The 18448-nt window shown below is 39.0% G+C and overlaps 1 protein-coding gene across 1 annotated transcript; it reads left to right on the forward strand.

The window, feature by feature from the left end:
* Positions 1–1190: 1190 nt before the first annotated feature.
* LOC129115345 (ubiquitin-conjugating enzyme E2 J1-like) lies at positions 1191–18093 on the forward strand (the record flags this gene model as incomplete). Its single annotated transcript, XM_054626901.1, has 3 exons — positions 1191–1481; positions 15074–15147; positions 17962–18093. Coding segments are annotated over exons 1-3 (237 nt in total), but the record flags the coding sequence as incomplete, so codon positions are not given.
* Positions 18094–18448: the final 355 nt, after the last annotated feature.

Here is an 18448-nt window from a genome sequence, read left to right on the forward strand (position 1 = left end):
TAAACACTGTTTATATATATAAATTTATAAAATATATTTTTTTGCTGTCATACTGAAATGGTTATCCTGTTCTAATAATAAACTGTTTATATATATAATTTATACAAATATAACAATATTTTTTTTTGCTGTCATAGTGAAATGGTTATCCTGTTCTAATAATAAACACTGTTTATATATATAAATCTATATAAATAAAACAATATTATTTTTTTGCTGTCATAGTGAAATGGTTATCCTGTTCTAATAATAAACACTGTTTATATATATACATTTATATAAATATATATATTTTTTATTCTGCTGTCATAGTGACATGGTTATCCTGTTCTAATAATAAACACTGTTTATATATATAAATTTATATAAATAAAACAATATATACACTGTTTATATATATATACATTTATACAAATAACTTTTTTGTTTGTTTTTTGCTGTCATACTGAAATGGTTATCCTGTTCTAATAATAAACTGTTTATATATATAATTTATACAAATATAACAATATTTTTTTTGCTGTCATAGTGAAATGGTTATCCTGTTCTAATAATAAACATTGTTTTATATATATAAATTTATATAAATAAAACAATATTTTTCTTTTGCTGTCATAGTGACATGCTTATCCTGTTCTAATAATAAACACTGTTTATATATATACATTTATATAAATACATTTTTTTTGCTGTTATAGTGAAATGATGATCCTGTTCTAATAATAAACAATGTTTATATATATAAATTTATATAAATATTTTTTGTTGTTGCTGTCATAGTGAAATGGTTATCATGTTCTAATAATAAACACTATTTATATATATAAATCTATATAAATAAAACAATATAATTTTTTTGCTGTCATAGTGAAATGGTGATCCTGTTCTAATAATAAACAATGTTTATATATATAATTTATATAAATATTTTTTTTTGTTGTTGCTGTCATAGTGAAATGGTTATCCTGTTCTAATAATAAACACTGTTTATATATATAAATTTATATAAATAAAACAATATCTTTTTTTTTTGCTGTCATACTGAAATGGTTATCCTGTTCTAATAACAAACACTGTTTACATATATAATTTTTTCTTGCAACACTGCGCATGCGCCACCTCAGACAAAGAAGGCGTAGAAGAAGAAGAGCCAGCCAATCATCAGCCACTTCCTGTTTACGTTTCCGAAAATGACGTCAGAGGGATAACACTTAGCAGAAGCGAAACAGCGGCTAACTCTGGAGAAACAACAGTTCGATTCCCTTGAGACGGATCGATATCAACACATTCTGCTCACCCTACTTAACGGGAACACCGGGGAGAGTGCACGATCTCCGGTTTCAGCTGTCACACTCGTGTTTGAGGAAGATAGCCGGGGTTGTGCTAACTGTGGCTAACGAGCTAGCAACACCTTCATCTGGGGAGGAAAAGAGCTTCAACACCTGTTAGTATGGAGAATAAATACAACCTCAAGAGTCCAGGTGAGGTGGATGTTTTCTTAAAGTGTGAACTGCATTTAAAGGTACTTTTCATTTGAATTGTAAACAAATAAACATCTGTATTCACTCAGTAGGAGCTGCTTTGACCCCAGCTGTGCTGATAAACACATGGTGTTCACATGTGTTTGTCAGCAGGGGGTCAGTGGTGTTTCTAGATGGAGATGACCTGAGGTTGGAGGGTAGAGGGTAGAGGGTAGATCTGCATGTCTATTTAATGGGTTGATATACAGTTAAAGTGTTATTCTGCATAGTCACAGGAAGAATCAAAACTCCATGTTTCAACATAAGCAACAGAGATGAAGCTGCTATAAGTGCAATAAACTAATACATTACAGTCATTTTTTAATAATACGAATACAATAAGTACAACAGACTAATAAAAATGCAATAAGTGCAACAAACTAATAAAAATGCATCTCCTTTCTTAAACAAGCATCTAAGAGCATAAACCAGAGCAAAAGTACAGAAACAAATTAATACGAATACAATAAGTGCAACAGACTAATAAAAAATGCAATAAGTGCAACAAACTAATAAAAATGCAATAAGTGCAACAAACTAATATGAATACAATAAGTGCAACAAATTAATAAAAATGCAATAAGTGCAACAGACTAATAAAAATGCAATAAGTGCAACAAACTAACACGAATTGGCTAGGGCCAAACACAGCTGATACAGATGGGGGTGGATTGCATTTTTTATTGTTAATTAAAATATGATTTATATTGTTTGTTTTGAGGCTTTTTAATTATCAAGATGTCAGGGTTGACTGGCCAGTAAATGACAAATAGCCTGACTATACAGGCATTTAAAATGATGCATCGTCCATAACACAGAATACATTCATTTAATGTCATTTAAAAAGAGAGAAAGCCACAAACATGACCTTACACTTACTGTTTAGTATGCATTTACGTTACATCACATTACAGTCATTTAGCAGACGCTTTTATCCAAAGCGACTTACAGGAAGTGTATTCAACATAGGTATTCAAGAGAACTACTAGTCACCAGAAGTCATAAGTGCATCTCCTTTCTTAAACAAGCATCTAAAAGCATAAACCAGAGCAAAAGTACAGAAACAAACTAATACGAATACAATAAGTGCAACAAACTAATACGAATACAATAAGTGCAATAAACTAATACGAATACAATAAGTGCAATAAACTAATATGAATACAATAAGGGGGCTCCGGTTGTACATAACAACAACAACAACAACACTGTCAGGCTTGATTTCAATGCACATCTGCTACTTTTGTGATTTTGAGGAATATGCCACAGGGCACTGCAGTAGAGAACAAACATGTGTGGCATGTCAACACCCTTCTCAGGTTTCAAATCACTGTGTGTGTTTTGTGCTCAAGTGTTTAACCATCTCCAGTTACATACGCAGTTAAGGGCAAAAACATTGTTGATATTTTCGAGGAAGTGCTCATGATGATGAGTCAATTTTCATTGCAGATGTGGCTGTAATAAGCCTGTCAAATAATACCTTGTGACCTGAATGTAATGATTGGGTTTCAGGCTTCACAAAGCTGTCTGGGGAAAAAAAACTGAGACCAATCACACACCTGCGTCGTCTTTCTTGGCATTTAGGGACATGTTTCCACAGCTTTATTAAAAAATGATCCACCAAGTTTAGTGATGTTTGGACAATCTGTCATTGATTTAGGGCCAAACTTGCCTCCGCAGTTTTGGAACTAGTGGCACACCCTTTAGAGTCATTTCAAAACAGTGCTACACACGTGGTTCAACACTGTCATGAAATATTTCCTGCAAGTTTTGTATTAATTGGAGAAACGCATTCTGATTTATGATCTGATTTGTTTCTTCTTTTTTTTTGGTCAATTTGTATAAATATTCTTGTGGACGTATCTTGCAAGTTTAAGTTTAAATGTTAAAGTTGAAGTTTAGGCTTACATAAATTAATTTGCGGATTATTGTATTATGGTGTGGGTCAAAATATGCATGAATGACTTTGTTTCGGTTGACTTCTGGGCATGTGGTCTGTTTCAGTGTGTGTGTGTGTGTGTGTGTGTGTGTGTGTGTGTGTGTGTGTGTGTGTGTGTGTGTGTGTGTGTGTGTGTGTGTGTGTGTGTGTGTGTGTGTGTGTGTGATAGACCTATCTAGTCATCTGAGTAAAAACGTCTTTGCACCTGGCCACATACTTGAGCAAAAACATGCTGTAAGTCATGTTTAAACATTCACTAAATAATTAAATACATTTTCACACTTTCAGATTTTTGCATTATGTTAGCATAAAGTCGGTTGGAATATGAAATATTTACGCCAGCACTTATTCATATGCAGGTGCAGACATAACGTGTTTCAAGACCTAAACTGAAACTGAGAGTTTCTGAGGCTCGGCAGGCACAGAAATAAAAAGTTACTGGTAACATAATGAAAGCTTTGAGTTAATGCCACGTATCACCAGTACTCCCTTCAGAGTCATGCAGCCGGATGTTTGCTCTGTGGGTGGACATATGCTAACACATGCAGGTGCTCGGAGCTCACGGAGGCATTCATTATTTGTTTAGAGCCAGAGGGTTGGAACGGTTTCAGTTTTGATATTCAGAGTTTCAGAATCACTGTATCATAGAGCTAATCTTACTGGTGTTTCTGTTTTAAGGTTAAATCCCCATGGGCTAAATCCTCACACACCATCGAACAAGGCAAAATAATACAGTTATTTAGTTAACTTAAGAAATTACATAAAAGATCACATATTCAACAGTAGGGCTGCAACTTATGATTAGTTTCCTTATTGATGAATATGCAGATTGGTTTCTTGATATATTGATATTCATTTGGTCCATAAGGTTGTGAAAAATGGCCATCACAATATCTATAAAACCTAAGGTGACATCCTCAAATGAATCAATTTGTCTAACAGACTGTCAAAAATTCAAAGATGTTAAGCTTAGTATCACAGAAGACTTTAAGGCTTCAAAAACAATATAAAAATGTCCATCATTTATATATATTTTTATACATCAATTATTTCGTGATCTTGAAAAACCAGTGGCCGAACTGGGTTGCGGTACATTTACGTCATTTGGACGAAGCTTTATAGTTCCTGTGTGGGAGCCAGAGCGGAGCAAACGGCTGTTTTGTTTCCAGAGGACACCACATGTGGAAACTTTTTCCAGACTCAGCCCAATATATATATATAAATAGATACATAAAGAGCTTCATATCAGCAAGAGAGGGAGGAGGTCATCAAAAGCAGTTTGAACTGGAGCAGGCCTGAGCCTCTGATGTGTTTCTCAACACACTGTTGGAAATGTTTGGAAAGAACTGCTAAAAAAAGGGGAAAAGACTGATTTTCTTTTCAGTTTTTGTGTTTAGAATTATTATAGGCTGCCTATCATGTTGATTAAGCAATATTGAGAATGATAACATGCTGGATTAAAAGAATAACATTTTCTAAATGAAAACACACTGATGCTACTGCAGCTTTTTCCAGCTGTTTCCATTTTGTCTTGCCCTTTATGTGCTTGCACCTTCTGGTGTATAAAATACACTATCTCCTTCCTTACTGTATCTTTTCATACCAGGCCGTTTTCTTTAAGTTCAGGAGCTGACAGAAGGAGAGGGATTATCTCTCCTTTGTTCTCCTGGCTCTACCTTTTTGGCTCAATGTGTTGGAAGCAGCAGCAACAGAAAAATCTAAAGTGCTCAGACTATGGAGGACTCCTCTCCTCTCTTTTCTTTTTTTTATTTTTTTCTGTGCTCTGTTCCTTTCACATTTTTTTGAGTCGGCTTTTTTTTTTATTACGTAAGCGTGTCTCCTCTCTCCCCTCTGGACCAATTATGAATCACTCCCCAAAACACTCAAACTACGTGTTACATAAGACGATTTGGCGTACGGAGATTATCGCCCCATCGCCTTGGGCCAGTAACCTGACCTCTGCCAAGTCAGCGGAGGCCAGAGGCACTTGTGTGGGAAAGGGCTTTTCCTTGTCATCTCTGCTTACTGTTACCGGATGGAAAGGCCAAACATGGGCATGGGATGTGGAGCACTGGAGCGGCATTCACAGTTCATCCAGCCACTGGCAGGAACCGTGGTGTTAAGAGGATGCTGTGCGGAGGCCTGGAGAGCCTCCCCACCCCTCCACTAGTCAGCTCCAGCTCAGCATCCCTCTGAAGTACAGTACGTTCATTCTGAACAAATGTGCAACGGAAGACCTACGAGCAGTGTCTATGTAGTGTGCAGAGGCAGCAAGTGTGTGGAGGTCTGGGTGGTGGATGGGAGTAAGGTCTGGCAATGTTGAAATGACCCTACTTACCTTTATTGTTTTAAACCTTGAGTATAGGAAATCACAGGGCTGCCCCCCTTTCTTAGTCGAATGCTGGACTAGTAGGCCATTTTGTTTTCACGTTATTGGATTAGTTGTTTTTATGCTTTTCATGGTGAATTACTTCTTTTCAAGGCACTGATGAGCACATCTGTGAGAGAGATTTAAACTGGTGCTTTTGTGTGATTCTTTGTGGAGAAACACTTTACAGATCTAATCAATAAATCAACCCAAATTAGAGATGCATTGCAGGAGGATTCAGATTCTTTCTTTCAAAGAACTATTATTGAAAACAAGGCTCTCTCTTTTTTTTTTTTGTCCCCTGTCACAGAATTAGTACGAAAAATTGTTTTTTTTCAATAAGGTGGCCTTCAGGTAACTCTTAAAAGCGAAAGGCTCTCTCTGCAGCCAGTGTTTGGCTTCTGGGCTGCTGGCAATTGATCCGGTTCTCTTTTACCCTCCTGTGAGACAATTAAAACCAGCTTCATTAGACATGCAAGAGCAAACCACAGGCAGAATCCATCTCAGAACATCGCCTTCAAATCTGGACGACGCTGTAAAGATTGGTGGATCAATCCCCAGTTCCTCCAGTCCACGCTGAAGTGTCCTTGGGCAAGACACTGAACCCACACATTGCTCCCCATGTGCCACCAGTGTATGAATGTGTGTGAATTGTGAACTATTTTATTCCTGATGTTCAAGAGGCACCTTGCATGGCAACTGTGTGTGAATGGGTGAATGATGACATGCAGTGTAAAGTGCTTCGAGTTGTCGAAAGACTAGAGAGGAACTTTACGAATACAAGGCCGTTTAACATTGACAACAAGGCCTGTTTCTAAATGATTGATGGTTCAATCAACGGCTTCATGACTTGATTCCCTAACTGTGAGCTGATGATACCAACTGCAGCTACTTTATCAGATACCAAGGGCGCCGTGGTGAAGGTAACACCCCCCCTGAGAGACCTGACTTCTTCACATTTGTATTTTCCTCACTCTCGTTTGATTAATATTCAGCCATCAAGTGCAACCGTAGGGGAGCAAACGTTTAGACGCTTGTGAGTCAGACAGAAGCCTCACTTACACAGAAACCGGCTTTGATTCATGGGATGTGCTCTAAGTCAGCTGAGACAAAGTGTTTAAGAAACAACACATTGTGGAAACTATTACCATCCTAAAAAAGTAAATATACTAGATGATTGTTATTGATTTTTACTGGCATTTGATGTGAGTTTCTGTTGTGTTAGATTTTTGATATACTTGCAGTTTACTGTGTGGACCCTCTAGTCTACTGTATGTTAGCAAATCAATATGTTTTAACTCACAAATGCCAATATTGGTATCTGCCCTCAAAAATCCATAATCAGCAGAGCCCAGCTTTTTTTCTTGATTACGGTATTATCACATAAATTATAGTTCACCCTAACGGTCCTCTAGGAAAGGTCAATAAACAGAAGTTATGACGGTGGGTGGCTGTGTAGACAGACTGATGTGAGGGGATCAGATGTCGCCCTCTGAGGTTTGGCTTTGACACCAGGATCTCTTGTCCGTGACCCGAGGAGTCCCGGGGCTCAGATGTGAGCCGCCACCGACCTCGAACCATCAAAGCCGGAGGAGCTGCCCGCTGCCGTCCCACGGGAAGACTCTTTAAAGTGGCTCATCTTTCATACTGGAGTGCCTGTCCGGCCCTGATAGCCTATCACACCTCCGCAGGGCGCTGATGGATTCCCCAAGTGGAAAATCAGGACTTACCCGAGGCCTTGAAGATAGAGAGAATATTTTAACCTGAAGAGCTTTCAGCTTTAGCATTTAACATTCCTGCCATTCCTCCTCACCGCCCCCCCCAACCTAAAGGTGTCTTTCCTTCTGACCAATGCCACCAGCATTTTCTACAATGTCCTTTCTTAAACAAAGAAAAAAATACCATTAAAAAAACAAGTACTTACAGTATTCAGACCTTGGTTGTATGTAGAAAGTGTACATGGTGGATGTGACGTCACTCATTGTTTATGGACTGTGTTTTTGAAGCCTTGATTTCGATCGTTTGGCGGTCGCCATTTTTTTTGCAATGAGTGAACTGAAGTGACCACATTTGGACTGCATAGTGACGTAAAGACTGTGGTGTCGACCTGTCAATCACACAGTAGCCCCGCCCTAAAGCATACTCCACTTTATGGTCTGTTTGACTCTAAATGGAGCATAATTGACTAAATGAACATCATGCTGTATTGAAGAAGACTTGAAACTAGAGATTGAGACCATAAACTCATGTTTACAATGTTTACTGAGGGAATAAATCAAGAGAGAAGTAGAGTCATTTTCTCATAGACTTCTATACAACCAGAGGAGTCGCCCCCCTGATGGCTTTTTAGATTGAATGCAGGTTTAACCCTCTGAACTCCAAGCAGTTTTGTGGAGTCTTTTTGGCACTGTCACATTTTTCTCTCTGGCCTTGATTCTGCAATATAAAAGTCCTGCACCTCTATGGAAACAGCTCAATCATGGCTAGAAGCAGAGGGAACTCAATAAGGTATTTTCTGCAGTATATATTTTTCTATGAAAGAAAGAAGTTGAAGTTTCTCAGAATAGTTTTCTCTTATGTGTTGGTCTCGGCAGAATCAATCATGGCTTCCTAGTTGCACTGAGGAACTCAGAATTTAATGGTTTTTTTACAGAATCTGGTTAAATGTCAAGGTTCGTCTGGAGCAATATTTGTAATGGGACAAGTAGAAAAATAAGTTTTTAATGGCATTTTAAGCTTTGTTTCTGTTGCTTATTTTTAGGTTTGCAGGTTTAGGAATTTCAGCGTTGGCGTCTCTTTTCAGATCCAGAGGTTCCTGCCTGATTCAGACACTAGATAAACAGCATATGTGCAGACAGTATGTGGAGATAAACAACTGCTCATAAAGTTAGAGGACAGTCAGGCCTCCTCCACACAGCCATACTGTGCTGCTGCTGCTGCTGCTGCTGCTGCTCTGGGATTGAGGCCATGGCCTGCTGGGTAGCTGTGGAGAGGAGACCACTACACCCTGTGCTGTCAGGTCAGCTTAGGCCACACATCGGGCGTACTGTCGCCTGGGGCATCGCTCATGTACCGTACACTGAGGTTGAATTACAATAACGTACAGACAGGAGCAGCCCCGAGTTATTCACCGCACGGTACTGTATGCTCCCGGCTTCCCACACACAGGAGTGGAGCCAAAGGAAAAGTAGAGGACAGGGCTGAATGATTCATCGTTCTTATACATCGACGTTACAGTTTCACAGTGCGACTGTCAAATTGCAGGAGCTGCATTTCAATAATTCAACCTGTAGGAGGCCGAAGTTTTAGTTGGGAACTGTTGCGACATAGAGAGTCCAGTAGAGCTGGATGGGTTTCTGGTTTTCCGGTTTTGGTCCGGAGTACGGGCTTGGCTACAGTATGTTTCTATGCAAACAGGCTGAACCGCCATTTGACTTCGTTTCACAGTCTCGTAATTGAAAAGTAGCCTGCATCAGCAAACCAGCTTTTAACAGAGAGCTGCAGGGAGGACTTGTATTTGTAGGTCAACCCCAGAAGTTAGCATCACAAAAAGGATTATGAAAAAGGATTTTGGATTATTGCAGAAAATGCATTCTGTGTCAAACAAATGTTTCATGAAACTTACATGTTTTTTTTAGCAAGAAATGCCACAAATGAACAAAAGAAACCTGTTTTTTTCCCCAGATTTTCATTTTCACGCAAGCACAAACTCATGCAGAAAAAGCCCAAACGTAAAGCCGTTGGGAAAATAAATAGGATGTCGTTTTTTTGACAATTCGACAGCAGCTTTAGTATTGTTTATAAAACTGTTGCCAAGTTCACTAAAAAGTTAAGTTTTTCTGAGTGTTTTGAGATCTGACACGACCAAAAAGCTCTGCGTTATTTCATCCAATTCTGTTCATTCAGGAAAAAGAAATGTTTTCATTACAGAAAAATGTTTTTTCTCAGATCGTTCAGTCCTAAAGTGACGGGAAGTTAATTTGCCAGGTTTTACAGTTGTTGTGTCAAACGTTTTCAAACGCTGCTGATACGTCCCGGACTCTCAGCACACACATAATTACACTTTTAACAGTTTCTCGTTCAGCCGAAGCCCGTTCACTCAACACTGTTGTACAGAAGAAGAATCCGTGGAGTGACCTGGCCTAGTTTGAAACAATGATAACACCTACTGTTCCACCAGCACATAACATTAAGTTAAGACCAAAATCTTTTAATGCAGGAAAGGATTTAAGTGCATAAATATACTCTGGAATTTTATAAAACAAAAAAAAACATAAAAGAAACACCTACAAAGACAGAGCTACAGAAGATATGGATTAACCTCCACAGCTTAAACTTTCCTCCTCACACTCTCAGCAATGCATCACATGTCCTCCAGTGCTTTGCATTGACAGCACAGTCACAACAACAGACCTCAGACCAGCATATCAATTAGCATCTTCTTTTTTTAAGTTTCTCTCCTGGGGTCCACGACGGCGGTTTGACATTTCTCTCTCCGGCAACAACAGCTCCGCAGCTTTCCACCAAAGGTTAAAAATTAATTTCCAGAGATTTCTCGCATCACCTTCTCCTAGCTGATTCCTCCTGATCTCCTCTTTTCATCCTAATTGCCGTCTCTTCCTCTCTCCTTGGCTGTTATTTCTGTGTTTTTCTTTGCTCTCTTCGTCTCTCTTGCATAACAAATCTTGAGGACGCTTTGTTCTGATCCCTGCACCCTTTGGATACCAGCTGCTTGTACTTTTTTAGGTGTTTTTTTTTTTTTTAAAGAAAGAGGATGCTGGCAGGTTTTGTGCCAAACATTAAAATTGCCCCGTCTCCTAATCGATTTACGGGGTTCGTCTGCACTCAGCAGGTGATGTCCGACCTTCAGAGAGTTTCCTTTGCTTTAATCTTTTCGTTTTATTCTTTAGAGAAACAACCCTGATGCATGGGGAGAGTCTGAGCTAGATAATCAAAAGTGAAGCTTTTTCTGCGGGGTTTTGTCTGAGTTTCTGCTTTATTGTTATTTCATCATTAAGTTTTCAAAAATAGTGTGAACATTCAGAACCCCTACATCAGATGCTGGAAAATTTCAGGGCCTTTAATTTGGATATCAAAAAGAGCATTTAAAAGATAATATGCTAATGAATTAATCATACCTATGAAACCGAATAGTATTTTATGTGCTTATTAAACTGTTCTAGCGGGGTTTCTCTGCCTGACGATCAATTCATATGAGTTCCTAATGATTATTTCTACAAATCTTTACATGTAACTGGTCAATATGACTGAAATTCATAGCAATATCGCAATATTAATATGAATATTTTTCGAATTTCACAGATTTTTAAAATCACATACAAAATAACCTGCAGAAGAATTAAACCGTAGAAACAGTAGAACGGACATCCAACTGTTCTCCGTGGACATTTGACTAGTACACAAAAAATGGCGACTGTTTTATAGCCTCAAGCTTGTCATTTTTCGCTGTCGCCATCTTGTTTTCTTTTGCAAACACTGAACAGAAGTGACCATATTGTCTCTGGTAGAGACCTGTCAATCACTGTAGCCCCGCCCTAAAGCATACTCCTCTTTATGGTCTATTTGACTCTAAATAACCATAATTTACAAAATCTAGTTTCAAGTCTTCTTCAATACAGCATGATGTTCATTGAGACCATAAACTCATGTTTACAATGTTTACTGAGGGAATAAATCAAGAGAGAAGTAGAGTCATTTTCTCATAGACTTCTATACAACCAGAGGAGTCGCCCCCTGGTGGACAGTAGAGAGAATGCAGGTTTAAGGCACTTCTGCATTGGGATGTATGGATGGCTAGTTAGCTACGTAGCTTGTCCTTTTCCGGAGTGAGTAGGAGAAACTGTTCAGCCGCCGCCGCCCCCCCGCCTATACAGCTGGCTCAGCATTTGTGAATTTGAAATATAATGCTGCTGCCCATGACGGATGGAGCTCACATGGCGGAGCGCTGCAGCCTTCTGCTCAGCCGCTCACAGATCACTGCACAGTTTAAGCTTCCTGTCTGTTATTTAATTTGTTGGCTTTAATGTGCGGTGGGCCAAATGGAAGAACAGCTTTGTCGTATTTTTGAGTTTTTCTGTTGAAGCTTAACATTTTCAGAAAAACTCAACGGATTGTCAGATGAAGGTGGAGTTATGTCGGCATGTGTAGTCAGGAATCAAACCAACAACTAGTGGTGGAAGAAGAACTCAGCATTTAAACTTCAGTAAAAGTAGAGATGATAAAAAAAGGATGCAGCTTTTATGTATTAAAGACTGTTGTAGTTGGATTTTTGAAAAGCACTTTCTAAATAAAAAAGGGAGTTCAGATTTATCTGACTGCTTGTATTAATTAATAAGACGCGAGAAAGTGAGAAATATAGAAAATTGAGGATTATAATTTAATTAAATGTATTTATTTGGTAGGAAAAAAAAGAGCATGCATATTTAATTATTTTAATTATTATATATAATATATTTTTATTATAGTTATTTTATATTATTATTATTATTATTATTATTATTTGTATTATTATATATTGTAATAATTATAATTATTGATGCATTAAGGTGTTTATCACTTATATGTTGCAGCTGGTTATGATTAGTTATAACTGGTCATAATGTTTTTGCTGATAGTATTTTGTTTTTTCAATCTGAACAAAGTAACAAAGAAAAAGTTATGAATAAATTAAGTTCAATAACAATATTTGCCTTTGAATAAATTGGCAGAAAATGAAAGTATTCATCAGTCGGATGGAAATGTAGCTCAGCTTTTCTGTTAAGAAGTTTTCCTTTTTAGGATAGAACTCAAATGTGGCTGTAGCTTTGCATTTTAAACCACTTTGAAAAGCACTTTTTTTTCAGTCGCCTGAAAGTTCTTTTTTTTTTTTTTTTTTTTTTACAATTCAAAAACTGCCAAAACATGAGGTGTATTTTAATCAGATCTGGGCCAAAGTTCCTCTCGTAGACGGCTTGGAATTCATTCTCACCCGGGATCAGATTCTCATCTTCGCCCTCTTGTCTAACTAGTTTTGAGCGCTGCATGACCCCTCTGCTCTCTGGTGTAAACAGAAGACTCTCCACTGAAGAGCGTCCGTCTCCGGGTCAGAATCGAGGGAGAGAACACGTGCCGATAAAAGCTGCGTGGTGTCGGTGCATTTTCCTGCTCGGCTGCTCTACTCGCCCCTGGTCAGCCTCCACACCCTCCAAGCTTCGCCTTCATCACTGTTATTTTTCCACCCCCATCATCCCCACCATCACCCCCTTCGTCTTCCTCTCTCTCTCCCGTGTTTCTTTTCACAGTATGCATTTCCATCTCCGACACCCTGACACTCGATTGGATTCCAAACCAATTTCGTCTCCATGAATACCTCTTAGTTCCACTTTTTCTTCACGATTACTTTTTTTCCATTTTCAGCCCCATCTTGTTTCTGCCTTGCAGAGAGCTCTTTAGTCGTAGCGGAGTGAGGAAAAGAGAGCAGAATTTGACCTTGCTTTTTCTGAACTTGCGGTGAGCACTTTGTTCACACGAGGATGAGCCTCATGACCTCGTGTTGGAGCACGTTGGGATGTGTGCGACCCGAGGCTTTCCCCCCCAGACGGACTCTAACGTGGCCTCGCTGTGAGGACTCGGTTAGTCAGCATTACATCAAGGAGCGTCTCTGTGTCCTTTGCTGCCAGGGCAGTGATTAACCCACCCCTCCCACCTCCATCACCACCATCACCACCATCATCATCATCATCATCATCAACTGGACTTGTGTAACCACCCGTCCTGGAGTGATGCTCAGATTAGAGAGTCTGTTGTCGGTCCGGGTCGTGACACAAGGGTTAATGCCAGCAGATGTTCCTCCGCCGCCTCATTTTCAGAGTGTGTCACATCTGCACATACACCCACATAAAATGCCGCCACGGGGGGAGATTGACCTCTTTAGCAGAACTTTTTTTTACATGGACTTGTTTACTCTCTTTCTGCCTTCAGTTACAAGTTAACAAAATGTACTTACACCATCAACGGATTAGACTCATCCTGGGACTTCTTAGGACAGCAACCGACAATTATTTTTGTTGTTTATTAATACTTTCTTTATCAATCAATTAATCATATGGTTATTATTATATCATAAAAGTTAGAGAACTGTAAAATATTTACATTTGAGAAGCTGGAAGTAAGAATTACTAAAGTTACTGTGAGAAACTTTTAACTGGTTATGAAACAGTCACAATTTTATATTGATGCCGCTATATGACCTCCATCAGTCAACTTCGGGTCGGATTCTGGTGAAATCAGATGAAATCATGAAGGTTCACTAGAAACTCCTTGAGCTCAGACTCCAGCAGAGACCAGTCCACCGTACACAGACCCAGACCCTTTCGACTGTCAGACCCTGCTCTTTGAAACACTACCACTTTTGTCCACAGGGACCGCCAAAACCAACAGAAAATTCGAGTTCCTCGTAGTAGCTTTAAACGATCGATTATTGCAGATACATTTTCTACAAATAATCAATTTATTGACTAATTGTTTCAGCTCAGTGTGCTATAATGGTTCACAGGATGAATTCCGACAAATGTAAAACTCCACAAAGCAAATTTTATCAGCACAACAACACAGTCATGTCTTAATGTCACGTTCTCGCCAACGCACAAAGTATAACTACGACTTCAGCAGGAGAATGTGTCTTTTTGAAACTAGTGGTGTAACGGACCACTGTCGATTCGTTAACCATCACCGTGTAAAATAAAGTGTTACTGGTGTTTTACTGTATCTGACGATATGGATCATCAATGATCGGCAATTAGTATCAGCGCCAAAAGGTTATTTTTGCTCCCCTTTTTTCAAGAGGTGGTTTTAAACCCAAGATTTTTGGATTGCACATTTTAAAGGAGCCTTTTTCTAACTCTAGCTGTCTGAATGAGTGTGACAGTCAGTGTGATTTTCAGCAGAGACTTTCCAGCACATGGAGCGCTGTCCCTCTGCACCCTCCTCTCATCTGTCCGTCTGTGTTAACGTCCTGTTAACCAGGGGAGAGCGGCGCATTTGCAGCCTTCTGCATCTGGAAATCAGAAAACTCTGGCCTGTAAAAAAATAACTGCTGCAGTTGTTGACGTTTGGGTTTGATTGTAGGGTTTCACACACAAAGCGGTGTGGTAAACACTAAACATGTAATCTGTAATGATCATTAATAAGACCCTTATTTACCCTGAAGACTAACCTCCATTTTCTTTGTTTCCATTGGATAACCAGCGGTGAAGAGGCTGATGAAAGAGGCTGCTGAGCTGAGGGATCCCACAGAGCACTACCACGCCCAGCCACTGGAAGTAAGTCCACCACTCTGCTGTAGTTCTTGTATTGTGCCATTATTTGTATTAGATTACTTTAGTTGCAGATCACCAACATCCTTTTCTCTTCCTGTATAGTCTAGCTCAAGGGGGAGCCAAAGATTACAGGGGGTTAGCCAAGATTTGTCTCCTCTGAGGTTCTCTAAATGAGATTTGCACATAACTAAAATCATAACACATCTACTGGATAATATATACAAAAGTTTGTATATAAAACTTTAAAAAAATATATATTTTATTAGTCCTAAGTCAAAAGTATTAGTTCACATTATGTTTAAACCAGGTATATGTGCACAGCTTCAGATGAATATTGGTATTAGTATTATACTGTTTGTAAAATTTGATTCTGTCTGCATAGGATTGATTCTCAATCCAAACGTTTCTAATTAATCCAGAGTTTAAAGTCTAAAAGTAAAATCTGTCAAGACCCCATTGCTTTGTTTATTTTGATGAAACTGATGAGCAATACTCATTTAAAAAAAAAGTTGATTTAATAACACACTGAATCCCTTTATTCAATCTGAGAATTTTGTTCAAGGCTGGCTGAGCTTTTCTTAGGTACAAGAAGCGTGAGGCTTCAAGGAAAAAAAGGTCTGGAACTAACTGATGAAAAGATGAATAGTCAGGACAAGAAGTATCAGTTTTATGTCTGGGAAATTCTGGTTTCAGACAAATTGGATGTTATTTTACAGTAGTTTTGTCCATAATTTCTATCAGAAATAAGAACATTGTATTCAACAAAGTAATCAAATGTTGGAACATGGTGACATCAATAAATATAAGTCAGAGCAGAGCGACGTTACCAACGAAAAGTGAAAATTGTATGTTACTTTGGACAAGAATGTCAAGTGGATTCAATGTAACATAAATGAACCCAATTGACCCAATTTGCATCAAAATACAGCTCTTCTTCTTATCATAAATCTATGTCACTAGTCAAATGTGAACACATCAAACCTTCACTCACATGCATACTTTCAAGCGCTTTGAGGGACAACCAGGTCATCCTCGTGAATCATGTTTGAAAGAGTTTGTTAAAATTCAATTGGAGGGACGGTGCTGGGTGATTAAGGAGAGCATGACTCCTTAATGAATATGTCATCAAAACTTGAGGTAAGTTTTATATTTTGTTACTGGTGTCATGTTTGGAGGCTACTCCGTGCCACGGTATTTGGCCAGACTGAAGTGAATCACGTGACGATGACCTTCCATCGCACGCAAGAGTTTCCCGTGAGTCAAGTTTGATTTTGTGCAGCCGGAGCAAATAAAGAAAGTTGACTATCCTGCTCAGAGAACAACCTACTGCTCAGCGTCCTTAAAACCAAGGAGCTAATTGTTGATTAAAGGAAAATGGAGGCGAATCATAGAGAACCTGAAATGTCTGTTAACTTAAATGGATTCCTTTACCCACAAAATGACCATTTGTGTACCAATTACTCTCCCTGTTTGACCTTTAAATTCTTAGTGAGAGTTTAATTTGTTTTTCTCGAATGCCTCCACGAGGAATGAAAGAACCAAGAAAACGAAGAAAAGTAGTTTAACAACAGCAAAGTCAAAACATCTTTTTACAAACTCTCACATAGTTTGTGCAACTTGACCCACGTTTCATTTATCCAGGCCTCTGGGGGCGAGGGGTCATATTTCTGTTGTTCCAGTTTAACCAGTGGATTTATGGGCTGAGACTTCCTCTGTTGTGCGTTCATTGTTTACAGTCCATTTAGCAACTTTAAAATTTGAAGACTGGAGTTGAGAAACATCATGTACGACCGGACTGTTTTGCAAGTAGCCAGGTTACAAGCTGATTTTAATTCAATCAAAAGTTAAGTCATGGTCAGATGATAGCTGGTGGGTTCGAAAGATTGTATTTCAGCCAAAACGTTCAGCCTCTTTCTCTCTACACCGACTGTTTAAAATCTTTCAATCAAAGCCTGCTCAACTTGCTCTGCTTGGGCTACAAACATAAACCAGGTAACAACTCCTGTTCCATTCTTATGCAGAATGTGTTTAAAAAGATTACATGCTCACTACTTCCCCAAGAAGAAAATAATGTTTTCTTCACAAACGGTCATTTTGTGGATGAAGTATTCCTTTTAAGAAAGTAAAATTCCCGTTCCAAGTTCTTGTTAACCTGTGAACCAGGACAGCAGGTGTTTGAAACCACCCAGAACATCATTGGTACCCTTTAACTGGGAATTGGTGAGGTGAGGTGCCTGCGCAAGAGCCCAAAGGTCCCACCTCGTCCTCACACTTCTGCCATCTGGCATGAAATACAGGAGTTATTTGTAGTAAAATGTATTTTGTCCTATTTACTTATGCATTGCATATTTGTATCTGTATCTTGTCATCTGTAATATCTCTGTTTTTGAAACCTGCCTAGGGACTACGGATGTTAATTAGCATTTTTGTTTACTCTGTCTTGTTGACATCCTGTATTTTATACAGCTTCTCATTAACGTACTCTGTCCCTATCAAATAAATAATTAAAAAAGCTGCCAAACCAACAGACTTCACAGCAGCTTCTTTCTTCAAGATGAGATTCGTTACCTCAATCCTCCACAATCACAAACATAATGAATTGTTTTTTTCTTGTGTAACATCAAAGGACTATTACTTGCAATAAATTAACCTTATCCTGATTTGGAATAACAATTAATTAGCACAACAAACAGCTTTGGGTGTAACACTCCACAGGACACGTCACTGTCCGTGTCGTCACTTCAAACCGACACCAGAAGTCACAGGTTTGATATCTCCTGACCATCAGCTGTAAGTGACATTCCTCTCTTTTTGCAGGATAACCTCTTTGAATGGCACTTCTCCGTTCGTGGGCCCCCCGACTCTGATTTCGACGGCGGCGTTTACCACGGCAGGATCGTGCTTCCACCAGAGTACCCCATGAAGCCCCCCAGCATCATCCTCCTCACGGTAAGACGGCGACGACGAAGGTCACCTCTCAATCGCGCCTCATTTTCTCCCGGCCGAAACGACCAGGAGGACGTCAAATCAGACGAGCTCCGAGTGGAATAACGGACAGCGTGTCATTTAACCCATCGGCCATTTCTGGTTTGCAGCACACGTAGTGACAGATGTCAGATCGAAGCCTCGGCTGTCATTAAACTGTCAGAGTCATATGAGACTCTCTTATTATATTCAGACAGCTGCATGACACCTGCACTAATGACCGGCTGATAAATGCTACTGTACTCCGAATTGTTTTGACAGACACTTTATCATTCTGTCCAGCTACTTTTTCATATCATGTTTCTTTTTCAGTTTGCAT

Source organism: Anoplopoma fimbria, unplaced genomic scaffold (genome assembly GCF_027596085.1).
Source record: "Anoplopoma fimbria isolate UVic2021 breed Golden Eagle Sablefish unplaced genomic scaffold, Afim_UVic_2022 Un_contig_11610_pilon_pilon, whole genome shotgun sequence".
NCBI lineage: Eukaryota > Metazoa > Chordata > Actinopteri > Perciformes > Anoplopomatidae > Anoplopoma > Anoplopoma fimbria.